The following is a 21,812-nucleotide window of genomic DNA, read 5'->3' as shown; positions in this document are numbered from 1 at the left end:
AAACGCCAGGCTCTTAAACCACCAACAGACGCTCGCGCTCGCGCGCTCCTCTGCTAGCAAATGCGAGCGTTCTTTACGTTTTCACCTCGGACGCTGAGGACGGGCATTCGGAGAGGTGGAGAGACGAGCTGACCAACGCGTTCGCTGTAGACTCGTGGACAATTGCAATGTCACAACTAAATTTCGACCTCTGGGTGGTTAGGCGCTGAGCCGTGCTCCCAATTAGGGTTGCAGAAGTTGCGCCTTTTCCTTTCCTCAACCTCTCCTCCTCCTCTGGGTGGTTTTGGGGCCGTTCAACAATTGATAGCAAACGGCATATCTTTCTTTGCAAGCAGGCATAGAGCATAGAGCCATCGATAGAGCTCAGCATTCGTTTCAATAAAGAAAACCACAAAACAAGCATCAAGACCTCATGCTGGATGATAAGGCGCCTGTGAACAATGAGAGCGCCCTCCCACGCGTTCCTGGTAAAAATTAGGTTGCAGCTGCTTTGCACTTCACACGAGGGCTTCGAATGACGCCAAACGGCCCTTCCTTCTCCACGCGTGTGTTTTCCGCTTTCATATATAAAAGGGAGATCCGTCTAACAACTCATTCAGCTCGTTTTAAGACTGCCATGGGTAGACAACAGGAACTAAAGACACGCGAAAAAGAGCGCGAATGCTATTCTGGACCAAAGGAACACATTCGTATTGCTGAGACTGTTCGTGGAGCCAATCACGGTCTGCCGAAGCGACCACAAAGCAATTATCACTACCATTACTCTAAGGTAATACTACCCCCCCCCCCTTTCATCAGTATGTGTGGTGTTTTATACAGCTTCGATGGACATTGACATTCGCAGGGCCGGAATAATGGCCAATTTTTTATCAGTCTAGTAAGGATCTGCCACCTTGGCAACAACTTGCTGCTTTGTAGCGCTAAAATCAATCATTAATAAAAAAATATTTGATCGAGGAATACGCGGAAAGTTGTCAATTTATCGTATTTCGGTTCAGAGCGAGTGCCTGCAGTTGATTAAATATGAAATAGGAAAAAGTACGATGTGCAGAAAGGGGACAAATGAAGCGTTCTCAGCGTATGAAACCTGGCCGCGGAATGGGAACAAACGAATGTAGGAAAATGCCAATCGCACAGGAATAACTAGCAAAATGCTCAACATTGATTAGGGGCACATGTAGTAAATAAGATGACGCAGTACAATAACAGCAATTTAGCTGGCTCTTAAGTTGTGTTTTGCTTTCAGGTCGGAAACCTTACGGGCAAGAGCGTCTTTTGTTCCAAACACGGGATAACAGCTGTGGCGTCTTTTCGGTGGTCATAAATAATCCCCATTGTACGTATAAAATTTTCATCTTCACTACGTGCTTGGAATGGAGAAGCAAACTGTTGTGGCGATGTGTGGCGGAAAGGAGGCAGGGAGACTAGAGGAATAGTGAAAGAGAGCGTTTTACTAAATCTCCGAAGAAAGAAAATGGAGCTCCTTATTTAAATGTGCTCACCTGTATATCTGTTACTCTGCTGGGAAGAGAGATAGGTAGAAAAGCTTAGAAAGGAAAAAAATTGCAGGACGCTCGAGCTTCGCTTTCAAGAGTAGAATGCGATAGCGTAATGAGACTGTGCTCGTATCGCTTCCCAATCGCTAGCCTCGCTTCGCTTCTCGGAGGAGACCCAAGCCGTGACGCAAGGGAAGCCAAAGTGCGGACGCCCTCCGGCTCCAATATCCACGCATGCGGCGCGACGGAACACGGAAAGCGCGCTTGTGGACGCTCTGCACTATCTCGCGGGATTTCTGTCAAGCCGGTGAAGAACCTCCGAGATATATGTACCACCAACGCTAAATGGTGTATATAAATAGCTCGCCGTTAACTTGCCAGAGGATGTATTCGTGGTGGCCGAGCGGCAAAACGCATCGCGCCACGGAGCGAGGGTTCGCAGGTTCGGATTCCCGGTACCACGAGAACCGAAGATTCATTATTTCTTTATTTGCATCTACCTCGAATTTGCGCACACGAACGACGCTGATTTTTCGCTCTCAATCAAAGACGCCGCCGTCGCCCTCGCCGCTGACACCGGAAATTTTAGAGCACTGCACGCGCTCGGGCCTACCCGAAAACCCGGGCCCGGCCCGACCCGTGTGCCGGGCCGGCCCAGGTAAAGTAGCTTTCACGGCGGGCCCGGGCCGGGCTCGGGCCTTAAGTTCCGGTCTTAGGGCCGGGTTTGAGGGGGCGGGTTCGAGTCGGGCAGGGCTTGGACTTTGTTCGGTTCTTAAATGGACACTATAGTGAGGCACTGAATTGTTTCAGACTGATAAAATGTACTATAAGAACTCGAATGTCATTCATTTCGCCGTCATATCTTTATTGCCAGACGAGAAAATGAAGGTCAAAATTTCATTTTTTTTCAATTTCGCGCCGAAACTCCAAGCATGACTTCACGGATTTCAAACTGTACTTGTCGTATATGGGGGATATTGGCTCTACAAATTTTCCTTACACTGGGCATGTTAAGTCAATGGGGGCCATTGGGTCAATGTACTTCATTTCTAGTGTACTTCATTTCTAGGAACTACGTAGGCCTCATCAGACGCCGTCAGAATTTTAGTTGTCATGGCGTCTGCTGCGCGAATTTCGAGGGGGCTTCGCCACCCACATTTATCTTTTTGCGCGTTTTCTCGCTTACCAAGAGTCTTGTCCCGGCGAGCGTGGTGGTTTAGAAACTGCAAAATAGTAATTTACTGATAATCGAAAAATTGTTTTTCTTTCTAGTGCCCCTTGTTCCACAACGTTGTGCATACATATATGGTTCACATTTTCTCTCTCGAAAAAAAAAACGCTTTTTTTATGTGGGGCAAGCTATTTGGAGAAATTTAGTTAGGGAAAAGTACTGAACTTGTTTTGCTCCTTGCATATGGGACTACTTGATTTATCCTAAACGGGTGAGCTAAAAGTAGGTATACCAGGTGCTTATATAGTTAACATGCCGTTATTCTGTGTTTTATTTGCATTCGTTATCATTTTAGATCCAAAATACTAATGGGGGGAGGGGCTAGGTCGTATCAAATGTCAGCTAACGTTGCCATTTAAAAGGAGAGCTTTCCGATATATCACATATGGTTCGTTTCTCAAGGGTATTTGGCGGCAGGATTCCAACAACATATCGATACCTATCTTCAACATGACTAAAAGCTGGACGCCGATTTTGAAATATAGAGTTTTGTTTCACGGTTAGGTATCAACACATGGTAGCCGCAGGGGATTCCTCACGACAGCAAAGCTTTAGATCTGTGATGCCTGTGTAGCCTAAAGGGGTACTGAAACCATTTTTCGAAGGCAAATTTACTCTGCCATACAAATCTCCTGTGTGCAGAGACGGCTCTGAGCAAGTCTGAAGCTCAGCAAATGCTGATAAGATATTCTATTTTCATAATAAAGTCAATTTTTCCATGGTGCACCTACAGACACCGACAACAGCTTGACGTCAGGCAACAGTACAAATTCTGGTGACTTCACGCAGCAGTCTGGCTAGTTGTGATGACGTTAGGTACCAAAACTTCCAAGGTGGACTCTTGTGCGTCACCAACGGAGCCACGGTGCGGAGCGCGCGGCCGTGGAAACGTTACCATATATTGTGCGAGCACGTGACGAGAACCTCGTACTGTGTTGTAACATTAGTGTACAGTAGGAACCGAAACTAGCTTTTAAAAACATACTGTAATTAATTTTTGAGGGTGCACTCGCTCTTAGCACTACCTTTTCTAGGCTCTTGAGGGCTTGACCTTCCATTTGACAAAAAAAAAAGAACAAATGAAAATATTCGTGTCAGTATACCTTTAAAAACATACTTATCAAGAAAATGAAAAAAAAATGGGACGAAGACAGTCATGTGCGGGCCACGGGCCACTAGGGAGAGGCCCACGGGCCGCGTGTTTGGGTCCCCTGCGCTACACAGGTATAGTGTGCAGAGCTACATGATACCGCCGCGACACCGTTGGAAGGTGCAGGAATAGCATATAGGTTCCAAACAGCATAAGGCACGAAGCAAAATATATTTGCATGACGAAATATCACGCTTGAAAAAAGCCAATTACGAATTCCGTGCCGGGTGATGTCATTTTACCTCGAAACATGCATCCAATGAGAAAGCGCCGAGAAGCTTATTCAAGCCTTTATTACCAAACTGTAACGAACACCGAAAATAGATCGAAATCGCTTCGTCCACCTCCTGCCAATCCTACCCGCGTATTCCAGTGATCACCTTCTACCAGTACAACATGGTTAGGAAGGCATAGAGCATTTTGACATAGAAAAAAAAAAGAGCGCGGTGCAAGCCGTGCATAACATACACTGCTGAAAACTGCCAGGAGAAGCCCTCAAAGAGGAGCTTTATAGGTGATACTGAATAGTGTCACGACGTTCGGGAAGGCTAGAAATGAAGGGATCAGCTTTACAGCTACGTTCATTATGCAGAGGTCCACAAAGACGTCCTAAATTTGCTCCAGTGGTGGAAGTTAAGAACAACGACTGCCGACACCTTCACAATTCGCGAGGCAGATGTGCACCCCTGCGGCAAGCGCATGCGGTGCGAGAAACTTTAGCGTGGCAGGATATGTGATGCAACGGTGGATGGCGTGCTTAAAGCCGGAATATCTAACAAAGCAGAAAACTGGGCGAGTTGGTATGTATTTCATCGTCACAGGATAGCGCGCACTTACAACGGGGACAAAGGGAGAAGAACACGACAACACAAGCGCTAACTTTCAACTAAAGTTTATTCAAGGAAAAACGGAAGAGAAGAAAATAACACAAAATACCGCGCATGCGTCACTGCGCAGAAAACATAACTAAATTATAAGCCACACATAATATCAAAGCCTAACAACATGGTAGTTGATAACCAATCTGTTCACCGTTGTAAGGCGCTAATGTAAGGGCAGATGTCTGTAAGGGCAGATGTTGTAAGGGCAGATGTCTGAATCTGCGCCTCAATGAACATAGGAATGCAGTTAAAGGTCCTACATTTTCGACACACCTTGGCATGCATTGCAGGGACTGCGGGTGCTCCGCTGATTTCACAGGCACCACAGTTTTATTCTGTCACAAAGACAAGACTACAAGGGAGATCTGTGAGGCCTTCCAAATCAAAAAAGAAGGACATAGATGTGTAAGCCAGACGTCATTGGCACTAGATAATTTGATTTTTTGCACAATAACATGTGAAGAAATAAACTATAAAATATGCCACAAAAGACTTATGGACTGTATATAGTAGCAGTGTTGTGATATATGAAAATAATTCGACCACAAATATTTTTTCGTCCTTTCGGCTGCCTATATGTATTTCTGAAAGTACACCTGGTGCACACGGTTCGTGATATTTTTTTCTAGGTTAATGTATTTACAATAAGATAATAAACATGGCTTTCTTCCTGTATCTTGCTGTGGCAAGGTGCTACAATGCTGAAGACAGGTGTTACATATCCAGAAGCCGGGTGCACGATTGCATTTGTCGTTGGAGCATGTTTTAAGTTTCAATAAAGAGCGCAATGAAAACAAACTGAAGAGAGCGATGTGTTCTCTGTCTCCTCTGTTTTTATTCCCTTCCTATCGAAAATGAACTCATGCTACAAATCACTTCCTCGCTGCAATATCTGCTACAAAAACGCTCTTGATGATCCCATTGAATTCGCAATATAAAAAAAAACAAAAAACAGTTATAGCATACCGTTGCCGAGCAAACATTCATTGTACCCAGTATGTCCACTGAACTGTTTCCACCGTGAACCCCTTTTTACATGAAATTACCGTAGCTTATAGTACAACTGTTAGCGAAATATTCGCCGCCAAAGCGTAGATATTTTGCTACTTAACACTTTGTTGCAGATTCTATGTTCTGGCAACACCACCTATATTATTAAAGACGATAGTCTTTCTTGGGGAACTTAAACGCAGAAATTTTGGTCTGTCTTTCTGTCTGTCTGTCTTTCTGTTTGTCGGCACGTCCCTCGATTCAGCCACTCGGCCATAGTTGAACCACTTGCTCAAGGGCCAGCCGTCTTGAACTGGTACGGCTGTTCATACTTGTGAACGTTGTCGATCAAAAAGTAAATACCATGCATATCTGAGGTGCAACATCACTAGGCAAGTATTAGGTGGCGTGTTCCTTTAATAGAAAATGCATACATACGTAATTTTAAGGACCCTAGTTTCTTAAGCTGCGCTGAAAATGCATAAGAATGGAAGCTTGAGCGAGTTGGTATGCGTTCATCTTTGTTGAAACAGCGCTCACTAGACGACGACGAAGTAAAAGAAGGCACAGGACAGGCGCTGCCTGTCGTGTGCCTTCTTTTACTTCGTCGTCGTCTAGTGAGCGCTGTTTCAACAAAGCTGAAAATGCGACTGCGCTGAAATTTGCCTTCCTCCGTGCCCTTCGCACGAGCTCATTGTTGTGTTTCGGTTTCGGTTCTGTATTGCACTGTACGAATGCCATGGGTTGGTGTTGAAAAACTTTAGTTTTGAGAAGGCCAAGAAGGTGAAAAAAATATTTAAAAAATGAAAAAGCAGCGTTGTGGGCGGCCTTCAGGCTGCCGGTTGTGGGCGCCGCTCTGGCGTTCCTGTTTTACCCAGGCGACGTGTAAATAAAAGAGTGTGTGGAGAGTACTCGTTGAGTGCGGACGTCTCTCTGCTTCAGCGCTTCGCGCCAAACCGCGTTTTCGGGCTGGCTGGCGTCCCCGCCGGTCGCGTTGGTCACCGCCGGTCTTCGCCTGCTGCTGCGCCGGGACTACCAGCACGCAACACAGCACTCATGTTTCCCGACGTATTGCCAGATGGCGTCCATATCTCACACAGCGCCTCTTCTATCGTCTTTACACGACATTTGCAGCGAAGCACGCAGATACGCGGCCAATTTTTGTATCGGGCCTCTGTCGGGCCTGATCTTCCGTCGGGCCGGGCCGGGCCGGGTAGGCGAAATTTTTTCTCGGGTTCGGGCCGGGCCCGGGTGGCGCATTGAATCACCGGGCTGGGCTCGGGCGGGTAAACTTGAACGAGTTCCGGGCCCGGGCCGGGCCCGGGCCGAAAATCACGGCCCGTGCAGTGCTCTAACCGGAATTTCTGCGCAACGTGTTATTTAACAGTATCGCGTTAAAACAGTGAAAGAACTTGAGGACGCTTGAGCTTCGCCTTCAAAAGCAGAACGCGATAGCGTGATCGGGCCCCGTTCGCATCGTCTTCTCACTCGCTTGCCAGGCTTCTCTTTTCAGTGGACACCCCAACTGTGCCTACTGGAAAGGAAGGTCTGCGCGCACCACATTGGCTGTTTGAAAATCTAGGATGAGTGCCTAGTGCAAGCGCAGTTGCGAAGTGTCCACCACGCATACGTAAGGCCATATGTGCCGCCGTACACTTTGTTGATGCTGTTGCTGATTAATTACTCCTGAGTGCTTTGTAATGGGTGCGCCTTTAAACGACACCATCGTTGCGCATTCCACATGGTGTGACGCCTGGCACAATTTTACCATTCTGGCAGGCAATACTATACCTGTGTTAGCGGGCCTGCTCGCTCTACATGACGCCTATATAGCTTTCTAAGGCGTGAAATGCTTTAGCTCCTGTTGTAGGCGACCACGGTGTAGGAAAAAGAGTTGACACAACGCGGCCAGCGAGCTTGATAAAATTTTGCTAGGATTCACGCGTGCGCTTGTAGATGGCGCTACGCGAACGGGGGCCACCGACTACCCGAGACCCGTATGGATCGCGCGCTTTACTTTTCCGCGCATGAATGTCTACTTTTAGGGGCGAAGCTCCTTAAGGCGGCACCCGTTCGTCCCTCGTAGTTGTAGTCGTAGTGCGTAACCAGTCTTACGCTTTGACCTCCAAGGTGGTGCCGGTGGGAGATTTTTCCTGTGCGTTGTTGAACAATAAAAAATTCGCAACATTAGCTAAAAGCCGACTTCTTCTGTCTCTCATTCCCATTAGCAGCCATTCTTTACCTCCAAGGTAGTGCCTGATGAGATTTCTCCTGTGCGTGATTAAACAATAAAAATTTTGTTCAAAACGCCGTTGATTGATGAAATAAACCAACGAAAGACGCCAGATGTTTTGTAAAAGCAATACGAAAGAACGCCAGATGTTTCTAAAGCAAAACGAAAAGACGCCAGCTGCTTAACGAAAGACGCCAGATGTTTTCTAAAGCAATGGCTTTCTAAACAATGAAAATTCACAGCGTACATGTAAAATTAAAGTGAGCTGCAAGTCGTCATATGTCATCGAACCTTTAGTATAAACGCGCCCGATCTCACGTCGGTGATGATGTACTGGGCAGAATTCACGGAAGACTCACGGTTTACCGATGAACCTCCGCAGCTTCGCCCACTCATCATCATTCACTCCGTGGATATGCTGTGATTTTTTGTTTGAAAAAGAAAATCTCGTATAGTAGTTGTGTGCCCATCGTGGGCTTACCAGGCACGTCGACAACACTGGCGTTTAAATGGTAACTTATCGTCTGACGTAACGTCAGCACTCACGTTACAGCACATACGTCGGTATTATCGAAACGAAGTCGACTTCACGGTCGATGATGAGAAGATCATATGCAAATTTCGTCAGCGTATTTCTCCGGGGTCGAGAAGCGCTTGAAGATAGCTTGCTGAATCATAGGAACGCAAACGTAATATTATTAGACTGCTATAAAAGCGGAGCCAACACTGCAGCCACAGACGTTAATCGGGCGTGACGCCTCTATCGTAGGAGTATGTATGTAGTGTTTATTGCTTTGTTATAAAATTAGGTAGCCAGCACCAGAACCGCAATTGACGTTGCAGCGACATTACGCCTGCATAGGGCATTTTTTCAAAAGCAGTTTCCATATCTGGCGTGGCTCTGTGGTAGAATACGTGATTTCCACGCGGAATTCTTGGGTTCGATTCCTGCTGGGATCCTAATTTTTATACTTTGCACTCGTCGGGTGAACGCTGCCGACGTCGTTTTCCTTAACGCTCTCGCATTTAAATTACCAATGTGTGTTCTCGCCGTTCCTGGATAGATATAAACTGTCTATCACCAGTGGCACATACCCGTACACCACAGACCATGGTAAACCGATATGAGTCACACGTGTGTTGAGGAAAGGGATCGACGGCGTACGCGACAGGATTTCCTCGTTATTCATGTCATGACTAGACCGTCGTATTTGTCAAATCCTCTTACCCTCCCATGCCAATTTTGGCCTACATCAAGTTAAGGAGGCGACCACGAGAGCACCCAGACGGAGGCGGCTAGATAGGTAGATAGATAAATAGACAGGTAGATAGAAACCCTCAAAGTGCCTTGGATTTGCTAAGGAATGCTTCGCACTTAACAAACACGTCGATCCACGTCGTAACGCTTGGCTCAATGACAAAAAAAAGCAGCATAGAACTACTGGCTGACTGCTTCGCGTGAAACCAATTCCCACAAGGCGTGGGGTCTGCCAAATTTTTGTCGTTCAAAGGCGCGACAAAACGCAGCAGCTCCTCGGCATGCTCATATATGACGGGACACAGCGTCTCGCGCACGCCACAGCCCTCGTTTTTTGTCTCTTTTTTTTGGGTCTAAGGGCGCGTTGCTGTACGCCCACTGCCGCCAACGAGGACGAAACTGTCAAAACAGCGTTCCCACTTGTGCCCATTCACATAACCACGCATGGTTACCTAAACAAGGAAACCAAAAAAGCCACAAAGACTACTAGCCATACAAAAGCATAGCTTCTGATCACATTCACGCGCATTGCACTTACCTCTCACGCGATTTAACGAAAATCATGACCATAACCCTGAAGTGATCATGAGCCACTGGGTCAGCTGAAATGTCCCAGTGACACTTCAGCTGTTTCCGCAACTTTGATTAGCATGGTATGGGTTATCGGTAGGCACGATCATGAGCACGCAGTATAAGTGTTTCACCTATCTGTTTCAAGTGCCCGCAGCCCTCATGAGCGAGCACTTTAGGGAATGTCGGCTACAAAGCTCCCACCATTCATTTCTTCTTAAGTTCTTACTGCATAGTTCTTGCAACAAGGGAGCGCGTAGGCTCACGATCTCAAAGATTGCACGTGGCTGCAACGTCACCTCACTTCCTATCTTTATTAGGGATCATCCCCAAGCGCGAGAACGGCGTTTCTTTCATGATTTATATATATATATATATATACATATATATATATATATATAGAGAGAGAGAGAGAGAGAGTCGTTTCATGCCAAATCTTCCAGCGTTTTTCCGACCATCACAAATATGGCTGAAAAAATTTCCACGTTTTTCTTGAAGTTCGAAACTCGTTCGGCTCGTTTATTTCTGTTGCCAAAAAATTTCCCGCCTATTTGTGAGGCTGTGTAGTTTTGCACCGACTGAGCTAAAGGGCATCAAGCAACAATTTTTTTCAAAGGACGTTTATGGGATGCACTCAATAAAATGGTATTTCCGGTGAGCTAATGAAGTGGTGTAACTGTAAAAATAATGACTTATTAATGTATATCGATTCTTCGAGGGCTTTTCGCACGAGCAAAATTGAATAAAGTTGCAAAGTTTGATATTTTTTTCCAGGAACAAGGCACACTCAAAGGGTAGAAATGAATTATGTACTGGTGGCCTGTTCGACGTACTACAAAAGAAAAATAATTCAGTCGCTGAAGGTGTAGCAGATCGTCTGAAAAAAAATTGCGAATTTAGTTTTTTTTAGAAAAGCTCTGTATTCAGCATCAAAAAACTTGCCTTGGTGGTCGGACTAACAATATGCACTATACTTCATTTGAAAGTTGTATGTATTAGCTGAACATAGGCAAAGTTGCGAAAGGGTTTTTTTAACTGGAGAGAGAGAGAAATGAACTTTATTTTTGACCAGGCTCTTGGTACTTGAGCCCTAAGGTGGGTGGCCTCCTCAGTCCAGGTAGCCATGGCTCGCTGCCGCCGCCCGAGCCCTGTTCACCAATCGTAGCTGGTTGTCAGGGTCTTGCGTCACCAGCAGAGCCTCCCACTGGTCTTCTAGTTCTTTCTCTGTGGAGAAATATTTTTTTTTGAAATTTTGTATCTCCACCAGCTTTTCGCCGACGTAACTCAAGCGGCATGAAGCACTCACAACGGCAATCTTCAGTCCATGCCCACTGACCTGGGATGCAGACGACAAACATGGTACTGTCTATAAAGCAATGGAAAAGGACATGGGGTTGCTTTATAGACAGTGCCATGCCTATATATATATATATATATATATATATATATATATATATATATATATATATATATATATGCGCATTCGAAACTGCTTGCTCCGCAGCAGACTCATGTTAGACAACTGCGCCACGCAGCATACGTCCTTCATCGTACTAACGGCGAGATGTTTAGCATAAAGACCCTTTAACGCTGGCGTTACGCAGAGCTCGAAGGCACTTCAACGTGCTCATTATCACTTGCGAGATGGCGCGGAAAGGCGCGCTTTCAAGGTCGTAGCCCCACTCGTGTTTCGCCGGAGTTTTGTTGCACGCGGACCTCCTACCTGTACGTTGACCTACAGGACGTGGACTCCTGTGCTCGTGCACTTATCTCGTGAGATGAAGGTGTACGCGTCTAGTGCTTTCACCGCAATGTTTGAGTTGAAGCTATAGACCGCACGAAGGTCACTACAGCGACCGCGTTTGAGAAAGAAGAGAGCTGCTAGCTAGAATAGCCAAAGTAGGAACTAGTTGGTTGCGCACAGTCGACATTTGCAGCGCGCTGCTCAAACACAAGGAAGTAACAACTGCGACAGTTGTTAGTTCGCGCTCGTCCTGTGCATATGTATGCGTTGTTTTCGTGCCTCCTCCTTTGTGTTGAGAAGCGCGCTGCAAGTGTAGAGCTGTTTGCTGTTCTTCGCGTGACGTTCCAATATGCTGCCATCGCAATCATTGCTTCACTGTTGCGGCGAAACTGTGACCATTTTTCTGTTTGCAGATCACTGGTATGAAATACGTGCAAGGAACTCATCTTTAAGAAGAGTACATCGGACGTGTGCGCTATACTTCATAAAAACGATACGTGGAAAAGGCAAGAAAAGACAAGTCTACGTTAAGGAATGTCAGCAAATTTGTTATCCCAGGCGTGAGTGAAATACGAGGTACTCGAAGCAAGAGTTTCGCATCGTATGTCGTTACTGACTGCAACGTCGACGACGCGTGGGCCATTCGTCACATAATGCCACAATCTCGAATTTAAATAGACTGCTCTGTCTTGCTGTGTCGTAGTAGGTGTGGGAGTCACATTGTGAATAAGTGACTTTCTCTACGTTTCTGAACCAGTCAGTAAATTTGCAGAAAAAAACATTGCTGAATGAGGTTTTTCTTCTCGTACTACTTACCATAGTGTGAATATGTTCGCCAATGAAGCACGGAAATCAAGATACAGCAGACTTGTGCTACATTTATTATAACGCCGCAGTCGGATTCGTATCGGAGCTGTCTCCTTTGGGGCTGCATTAATAATTCCTTTTCCACAACTAATGAAGCTTAAGGTCTATGTGAATCTATTCACTACATTTAAGGCAACCCTATAGTGTGTTGCCTGTTCTAAAGTATGTGAAATGCAGCGGGCTTAACCTTTTTGGAGAGGCGGTGTATTGTACCTCTTCGTCAAACAACCTACGACTCTCAACCATGTGAGCATGCCGTTGCCACTTTTCCAGAACATTTTCCGTTTGCATACATTGTGTCTGGCCATGTGAAATAAATTAGGCTGTTTAAAAATTTCAGGAAAGCCTACTTCGTATCAAGCTTACAACGATGTTCATTTTATAACTTAATACTCACGATTTAAATTCTTGCGCAATTATAATTTGCCGCTGCGTCAGTAATGCGGAGACCTCTCACTGAAATTTGTTATATATCAGGAGTTAATCCCAGGAGTCAGGGGCTTCATTCTGGAAAATCTGCGCGCCCTCTTCCAGGTGGTTGTTCAAGCATAAAAAAAGTTTACGGTGGCCCGTGTGCTTGTTACATCAAGTAAAAGAGAACTGTACCAATTTCATTCCGAACACTGTGCGGCAGCTCATTGTTTAAATATGCCTCATTACAGCTGGCGCCGGATGCCATCTTGGTTCTTGATGTGGACAGTGTCCATTTGGGTAAAGCGAAAGGACAGACATTTTTCTTCCGAATATTTACTGTATTGCCATTCGAATTTAACTATTCACTTTAGTCGAACTCTATCAAAGTACGGTCGGGTTTTCGATCCAGTCACAGCCCGTCAAGTAATCGCGCCGTTGCCAGAACATGTCGTATCAACTGCAGCAATATTGGCAGCGCAGTATTATAAGCGTTAACCCTTGTAGTGTTCTATTTAGCATTGGCTGGAGTTCACTGGCTGGAAACCGTTCATTTGCATAGAACCGTTTCCGGCCCGTAACAACTAAACTAGATGGGAGACACGGCTATATTAGCGTTACCAGGATATTGGCGTGAACACTGGGATATCGACACATATATTAGCATTAACATCTACATAAATTATTTTGTTGAGTCGCCATACAGATTCATCTATACCAGGTAAACTACTTGTACAGCCTCGTCCTCCTCGCAGCGACTTTGGTATCTGCGTTAGCGCGGAATCTGCAGCTAACAATACGGTGCGATGCAAATAACCAATACAGACCGCTGCACAGAATATACCCGAAGAGTAGCTTTTATATGCCTCAGGGACTAACCACGCAAGACGAAACATGCGTTCACCGGCTGAGACTCAACGTCGGCTATAAGAAAAGCTTCAAGCACAAGATCAGGCAGTCGGACTCAGCCACGTGCACCACATGTAATACTCGGACTTAAAAGCACGTACTCTGCGACTGTTCCCGTTACGACGCCGAACGAGAGATTCTGAAGGCAGCACTTCATTTGCAACGCGGCTCGAGCTTGGAGCTGCGGCACCTTCTCGGCCCGTGGCAAGACAGCGGTTTTGCGATGCGCAACACAACAGCGCTGTTGGTGTTCATGAGGAACACTCGACTTGAAGTTTGTGAATGACTCTTTATGCATATATGTGCGTTTGTGACTGTACGCACTATTTGTGTGTATATGTGATTATTGTATATATCATAGTCATCACCCGACACCTGGAGTAGCAAGCAAGGCGACAAACCAAGCTCACCTCTCTGGGATTTTCATTAAATATTATATATCTCTCTCGTCCTCTGTGTAGAGCTCGTGCGCTCTACACAGATGAGGATGGATGGATGGATGGATGGATGGATGCTATGACACTTGTCACCACCCCTTTATAACGGGGTGGTGACAAGTGCGCCACCAGGCTTGACAAAAAAAATTCTATTTCTTTTTTTCTTTTTTTTTAAATGTTGGCCTAATGCCTCTACTTTGATAAAATGTATCTTCTAAAGGAAAAAAAAATGTAATTCTCAGCCCAGTTCTCCGCCCTTTACGGCGGACTGTCATTTTTTTTTTGCTCTGCGGGGCGACGCCTTTGCTCTGGTTTTGCTCTGTGGGGCGACACCTTGCGGCGGTGCGGGATCTGACGTTGTGTGCCAAAGAGCATGCGCGTCTGAACCAGATTAGCCAGAATAATGTAATTTTGAATTTTAACTGAACACTGACGGCATTCAGCAAGTTAGCATATTAAAGGAACATTATCTATCTATCTATCTATCTATCTATCTATCTATCTATCTATCTATCTATCTATCTATCTATCTATCTATCTATCTTCTATCTATATCTATCTATCTATTTCTATCTGTCTATCTATTATCTATCTATCTATCTATCTATCTATCTATTATCTATCTATCTATCTATCTATCTATCTATCTATCTATCTATCTATCTATCTAATCTATCTATCTATCTATCTATCTATCTATCTACGTATCGATGCCTTCACGGTGATTGCATTACGGTTCAATTAATAGCATGATGTGCATGCATGCACAGATGCACTTGCCTACGTGCAATACCAGCTGTTGAGAAGCAGATTTGACTGTGACATGCATAACGTGCACTTGTTGGGGACGTGATAAGCATTCCAAACAAGCGCCTCACGTTTTGTAGGTGTGTTGGGAACGGTGCTATATTCGAACGTGTGGCTCCGATTATGTGGCTGAAATCGCCTTAGAAGCCCAGTGGCAGTTTCGTTTCACTGCCCAACGCTGTGGAGAATACCAACAGCTGAGGCATGGAAAACAATCGCGTTCGCCGAGTTTCGCGATTCGCGCGTCTTCGGCAACTGATTTAGATAGAGAATACATAGAGAATTACAATTTGGAACGGCCTGAATTTCGTGATATTGTGGAATAACAAAGCAGAAATATGCTTTGGCAGGCAATGCTGCTCCGAGAAAAGCTTGTATTCGTCTGGCTGCTTATAGACCACAGATGCTGTGAGACAGCCGTGGTGCAAAACAAGTTCGCATCGTGAATATAGTACGTTCTCGGGGAAAGCTAGCTCAGAAATTGAAACGGTGTTTTTCTGCTGAATTTATGGTAACAGAGTTCACCCGCTGTGTAGAACCTTTACTTCGAAATGAAGAAAGCTGCAGCTATGATTTCAATGAGGAAGGGGATGTGAGGAGTCTCACCCATAATCATTACGTTCTTTCTGCTGCTCCCGACGACGGTGGGACTGACGCGCGATGCCATTGTATTAGGGCGGCGTCGAGGCGCTACACCTAATATAACAAGAGAAAGTATGGATATGTACACCCTGATTCTTCTTGCAGAGCGAAATAGTTGTTTACAAATTGAACGTAGACTATCTCAAAGATGTCTGTATCACATTTAGGAATTTAGGGTGGCGTTTCGTTTTTAACACACAAGCGTTTTATGCCCGGGTCCACCAAGACTTTCATGGCGTATCTATCTATCTATCTATCTATCTATCTATCTATCTATCTATCTATCTATCTATCTATCTATCTATCTATCTATCTATCTATCTATCTATCTATCTATCTATCTATCTATCTATCTATCTATCTATCTATCTATCTATCTATCTAATCTAGCCGCGTACGTTTGGGTGCTTTCATCGTCACCTCCTTAAAAGGGCGATGACATGGTCACCCAACAGTAGCTTTCAGCGAAAAATGCAAGCAGAGGGTCTACAGTGCCTACACATATAGGAAAAGTATTTCTTTGCAAAATAAGCCCTAGAAGTCACTGGCTATAAACGCCGCCCACCGCCAGCAACCGTCATATTGCCATGACGTGTGTGACGTCATATGCTGCCTGGAGCGGTGACTGGTCACGGTAGTCTAGTGCTTGTGGTGCTCGACTGTTGACCCGAAGGTCGCGGGATGGAATGCGGGCCGCGGCGGCCGCATTTTAGATGGAAGCGAAAAGGATTGAGGCCTGTGTGCTCAGGTTTAGGTGCACGTTAAAGAACCCCAGGTGGTCAAAATTTTCAGGGCCATCCTCTGTGGCGTCCCTCATAATTATATCGTGGTTTTGGGACGTTAAACCCATCAAATTGTTATATTACGCATGGAGCGGAGCTGTCGTCTTCTGCAAAAGTTGCAGCTGCTGCAGATCGTTCAATTTCAATGCCAAGCGGATTAAAGCCGAAATACCTCGATTCTACGCTCAGCTGACCACGGAACAATAATTGCTCTCCGTAATGCAGACGCTCGCGCAGCAAGCAGCTTGTTACGTCACGGCTCGCGAATGCGCCAGTTTTGCCTAATTCCAAGGCCGCTCGCATGTTTTTAAAAAATATTCAAGTTATAACTTAAGTGCTCGACCAAATTTGCTGGGCTTTCTCCGGCTCGTTTGTTAACGCACAAAGATTAACCCACATAACACAGATTATGATCGAAAATTAGGGTGTCCTGGCTCCTTTACCTTGTTACATACGAAAATTGGTGCAAGTGGGTATTGGTGTGCGCCGAACATGGCTGAGAAGTTATGACATGCATTCTACTGACATACCTACCGTGTACCTCATGAAGCCGTTTGCCATATTTACGTGTAACGCATAGCCGCAAACCACTGGCCTGTGGAACGCGGATGTGCGCCAAGAGGTGATTTACTGTCTCCATCAACCCAGGAACGACAAGAATAGACATTATAACTCGTAACGCGATAGCCTTAAGAGCCAGTGTCACAGAAAATACCTGTGCCGGCGTCGGCGACGTTGTCGGTGAGCTAGAAATCGCGATAGAAGCAAGCAATAAAAATCGCAATTCAAGCTCCCGAAAAGAAAGCAAGCCTTCTGCGTGGCACACGGGTATTCTACCAGCAGAGCCACGCCAGCGCATGAAACTGCTTAGGAAGACACCCTATGCGGACGTCATGTCGCGGCTGCGTTCATTACGGTTGCAGTGTTGGCCACAACGTTTATGGTAATCTAATAAGCATTACATATGTGCTGTAAGCAATAGTCAAGCGTTGTTTGATTCCCGGTGGAATATTACGCCAACGATCGCTAGTTGTGTTATGGGCACCATTGCAACGTAGCGTACACTTCGTTTCGATAAAACTGATGGCTGTGCGTTAACGCCAGCACTCACGTGCACTAACGTGAACGCTGACGTTACGTCGGAACATAAGCTACAGATTATAGCCCGCGTGCCTGGTGAGCACACAATTTGCAAGAAACTCGTCGATCCACCTCGTACCGCTTGGCTAAAAGCAAAAAAAAAAAAAAAAAGCTGCATAGGCACCACTGGCTATGCACCAAATTCTTGGTTGCATTGTGGAAAAATTCTTACTTGCTTCTTGCATCGTGGAAGCTAGCCACTTCATGCACAGCATGAAATCGATTCCCGCAATGCGTGGGATCTGCCGGAATTAGTTTTTCTCACAGTTTTGTTACTTGTTTCCTTCCTTGTTCATCTTGCGGCATTCATTACAGTTCGGGTTTCGCGAACTTGCGGAATAGGCATTCGATCACTATGAACTAGGGGTGTGCGAATAGTGAAATTTAGAACCGAATCGAATACAAATCGAATAGTGATCTTTCCGAATCGAATACGAATACAAATCGAATACTATTCGAACGGTTTTCGAATAGCAAGGCAACCGTTTTCAATACAGGCATAGAATTCTGCAAATTTTTATTTCAGAAAAATATTCACAAACTTTAACGAAGTAACATTAGCATTACAATTAACAGAAAAAAAGATACCACAACTATGTAAACTGAGGTAAGCTCGTATTCGTACAAGTAGCGACTAGAGCCTTCGGTGTATTTTTTAACTGTAGGGTGAGTACAGTAGTTACTTCAGTATTCTAGTTGGCACTTTGCCACCAGCTTTTTTATAACACTAATACCTAGAGGTTAGAAAATTCGGCAGATCCCACTCCTTGTGGGAATCGGTTTCATGCGAAGCAGTCAGCGCGTACTTCTATGCTGTACTTTATCGCTTTGAGCCAAGCGTTACGACGTGGATCGAGGTGTTTTGTAATTGTAGTAGCTCTGTGCACATCGTAGGCTTACTAGGCACGTCGACAACACTGGAGTGCGACGTAATGTGAGCCCTCACGTTAGAGAACATACGTCAGTATTATCGAAATCAAGTGCACTTTACGGTGCAATGATGTGAATATAATACGTAACTTTCGTTATTGCATTCCTCCGGGCTCGAGCAACGCTTGAATGTAGCTTGCTGAATCATAGGAATGCCACTGTAATGTTTATTAGACTGCTATAAAAGCGGAGCCAACATCGGAACCATACAACCTAACCTGACATGACGCCTGTATCGGAGGAGCACATATGTAGTGTTATTGCTTTGTTATAAAATTAGATAGCCAGCACCACAAACAAAACTGACGCTGCACCGACATTACGCCTGCGCAGGGTATTTTTTCTAAAGCTGTTTCTAGACCTGGTGTGGCTTTGTGGTAGTACAGCTGACTGCCACGCAGAATGCTTGGGTTCGATTCCTGTTGGGATCCTAATTTTTATTCTTTGCATCACCGCGTCAACGCGGCCGATGTCGGTTTTTCTTAACGCTCTCGCATCTAAATTCCCTATCTCTGTTCTCGCCATTCCTAGGTAGATATCAACTGTCCATCAACTCTCTGAAGGAAAGGGTTTGAAGACGTACACGGCAGGATTTTCATGTTATTCATGTCATGACCCGACAGTCATATTCGTCAAATCCTCTTACCCTCCCATGCCAATTTTGGTCTACCCCAAGTTAAGGAGGCGATCATGAGAGAACCCAGACGTAGGCGGCTAGATAGACAGACAGACAGACAGACAGACAGACAGACAGACAGATAGATAGATAGATAGATAGATAGATAGATAGATAGATAGATAGATAGATAGATAGATAGATAGATAGATACGTAAATAGAAACGATCAAAGTGCCTAAGGTTCGCTAAGAAATGCTTCGCATTTAATAATATTTCAAGAATGAACATCTTGAATCTCATTTAACGATAGTGCACTGAGGACACATTCGCTTCGGCAACACCGGAGTTTAAAGCAAAAATCTTTGGTTTGGTGGGGAGTAAAGCTTCGATAGTGCCGTGAAAGCTTGAACTGCATGCATGTTGGTGATTCACTAATTAAAACAAGAGAAATGATCTGTTGCTCTTCCAATGTGTTGTGCCTTTGGGGTTTTCCCATCGCTGCTGATTATTCGAAAAGTATTCGAAAAAAGACTGGCGAAGCTTGCACTAAGCCGCGCAAGGCTTGAAACAGCGAAACTGGACAATTCTGAAGGTTAATATGGTTGCTTCTAGGTTGTTTCTAGGCCTTTGCTAGGTGATGCAGGTTGTCTCTACGTTGCTTTTAGGTCGTCGCTGGGCTTCAGCTAGGTGATGCTAGGTTGTTTTTACGTTGATTGTCAGCGTAAATACGTTCGAGTTAAACCACAGACAGTCAAAGTTACGACACAGATGTCCAAACTGCAGAGACAGAACCTCGCGCTGAAAACATGCGTTCGCATCTTTCATAAATTTACGGGCACGTCGTCGTTGGCGTAGACCTTCCATCTCTTCGCGGTCTTCTCGCAGCCGCCGTTGTTTTTTCCGTTACCTAGTATTCTCTCGCTGTACGTACTCGGGCTCCTCGGCTCGCCGCCGTCGCTTCACAGCCATTTGTTGGGCTAACTGTTGCCTTCTTCATGTTTAGTGGACCAGTGGTGGGTAGTAGGATTTACTAAATTTCAGTAGCCCATGCCCGTTTATGAGAATGGAGTGGTGAGTGGTGCGATTAACCCCATTTCTGTGGCACATACCCATTTTTGATGATGATAGTGTTTTGGTTCGCTGTACAAGGAACGAACTGCCAAACAGCTTCGCTGTTAAAATATTTGGTAGTTCGAATATGAGCTGTTAGATTCGAGTACCGAATCGAATAGAACGCTATTCGTTTCGTTATTCGAAATTTTTGAATATTCGCACACGTCTAGTATGAACGAATATGTGAGCTTCTTGTTGCAGTTTTTTAGCACTCATGAACCGACGCTGACCTTTTTCACGACGGAGAATTCTGATATCCAATGCGAAGTTTATGTGATGCTCAGTATGAACAAAACTTTCGTGGAGTTTCATACTGGTGTTGCACTGGAACGTTTCAGGTAAATTTCGTGCTTAACGGCCACACATGATCATGGCAACTGTCACTTCCTTCGCAGGGCAAGTGTGACGCATTATGGGAAGTTCACAAACTCGGAAGTACAGAAGAACAACTGTACCGCATACAATGCTGTCTCCCTCTCAAATCCTGGTAAGCTTGTAACACCGGCGCTCGTTATGGAGGTTATCAACACTCTTACATTCGTCGTGAACATTTCTGCTACTGTGAACGAGGCTGCCGAGAACTGAACGACGAAAGGGGCAGTGAGAGTAAATTTTCCCATTGTGAGAGGTTGGTAAACTGTCGTTCCGTAATTCCTCTTTTTTTTGTCAAACTTCTTTTTCTATGTTCCGGCCCCTGAAAGAAGGAAACTAAGGACGAATGGCTGCATTGCTGAGTTGTAATATTATTGCGATAGCAATTATATGGAGAGTCTCGACGGGTTGCTGCCATCGCTGTCATGTCCCTCCCGTATGAAGTCCAAATTGATAAGAACCCCCCGCGCATCGTATGTTCTACAGCGGGTAAAAGCGCGCGAGCGGGGGCGACGAACGCGGCAGAAGCAGAGATCAAACGAGCCGGCCCATTTCCGTCGCTCGGAGGGTGCATGCGATAACATCACCCCGCTTGGGAGGCCTGCCGTCGAAGCAGACAAGAAACGCCCGCCCGCCTTTAACGAGCATGAAAAGACGCGATAGGGTTGGGGGGGGGGGTCGCGCGAGCAGCAACATTGAACTTTGAACCTAACAAAGGTCACGATCGCTGGAGCGCGCGCTATCTCGACAGCCATCACAGCTGGCGATACCCTTCTACGTGCTGCGCTCTCAACGCGAAGTGACTATGCGGACAGAGCATCTCTCCCTGGAGCGGCCGTCTTCTCTTACACCAGTGTTTTGTAGTTACGCGAGATCGGATACAAACCAGCTAGTTGCCTGCCTCACTTCGTATAACACTACAATTTGTTGCTGTCGCATTCATTGCTTCGACCTTGCGGTGAAACTGACCTTTTTTTTGCATTTCGCGTGTATTGTGCACAGGTATTACGCAGTGATAATTTTTTTATATTAAACTCCAGTATATAGACTCTCGTGAAGCTTATAGTTCGTAGACCCTTTTTTGAACACTCATCCCTTCTGTGAAGCCTCACCCCCTCATAACGCTTCAGGAACAAATGAGGAGGGGGGAGTCGGAGAGTTGGGGCTTGGCAATGGACGAGAAAAGTGCACTTACTCATTGTGTCCACAGGGATTATTTATGTATACCTTT

At 45.5% G+C, this 21,812-nt stretch overlaps 1 protein-coding gene across 2 annotated transcripts in view; it reads left to right on the top strand.

The window, feature by feature from the left end:
* The window catches only part of LOC119373968 (uncharacterized), a 32,142-nt gene extending 11,462 nt beyond the window's left edge, over positions 1–20,680 (top strand). Inside the window, exons 4-6 of one of the 2 annotated variants that reach the window (XM_037644027.1) lie at positions 1,247–1,336; positions 11,967–12,113; positions 20,605–20,680. In XM_037644027.1, the coding sequence (XP_037499955.1) occupies positions 1,247–1,336; positions 11,967–12,113; positions 20,605–20,615 (248 nt within the window). In that variant the 3' untranslated portion in view covers positions 20,616–20,680. Of the gene's footprint in view, positions 1–1,246; positions 1,337–11,966; positions 12,130–20,604 lie in introns of both variants that reach the window. The other variant, XM_037644029.1, reaches the window with a different exon arrangement.
* Positions 20,681–21,812: the final 1,132 nt, after the last annotated feature.

Source organism: Rhipicephalus sanguineus, chromosome 11 (genome assembly GCF_013339695.2).
Source record: "Rhipicephalus sanguineus isolate Rsan-2018 chromosome 11, BIME_Rsan_1.4, whole genome shotgun sequence".
NCBI lineage: Eukaryota > Metazoa > Arthropoda > Arachnida > Ixodida > Ixodidae > Rhipicephalus > Rhipicephalus sanguineus.
The sequence above is the reverse complement of the archived record's forward strand: the minus strand, read 5'-3'. Positions and strand labels throughout refer to the sequence as shown.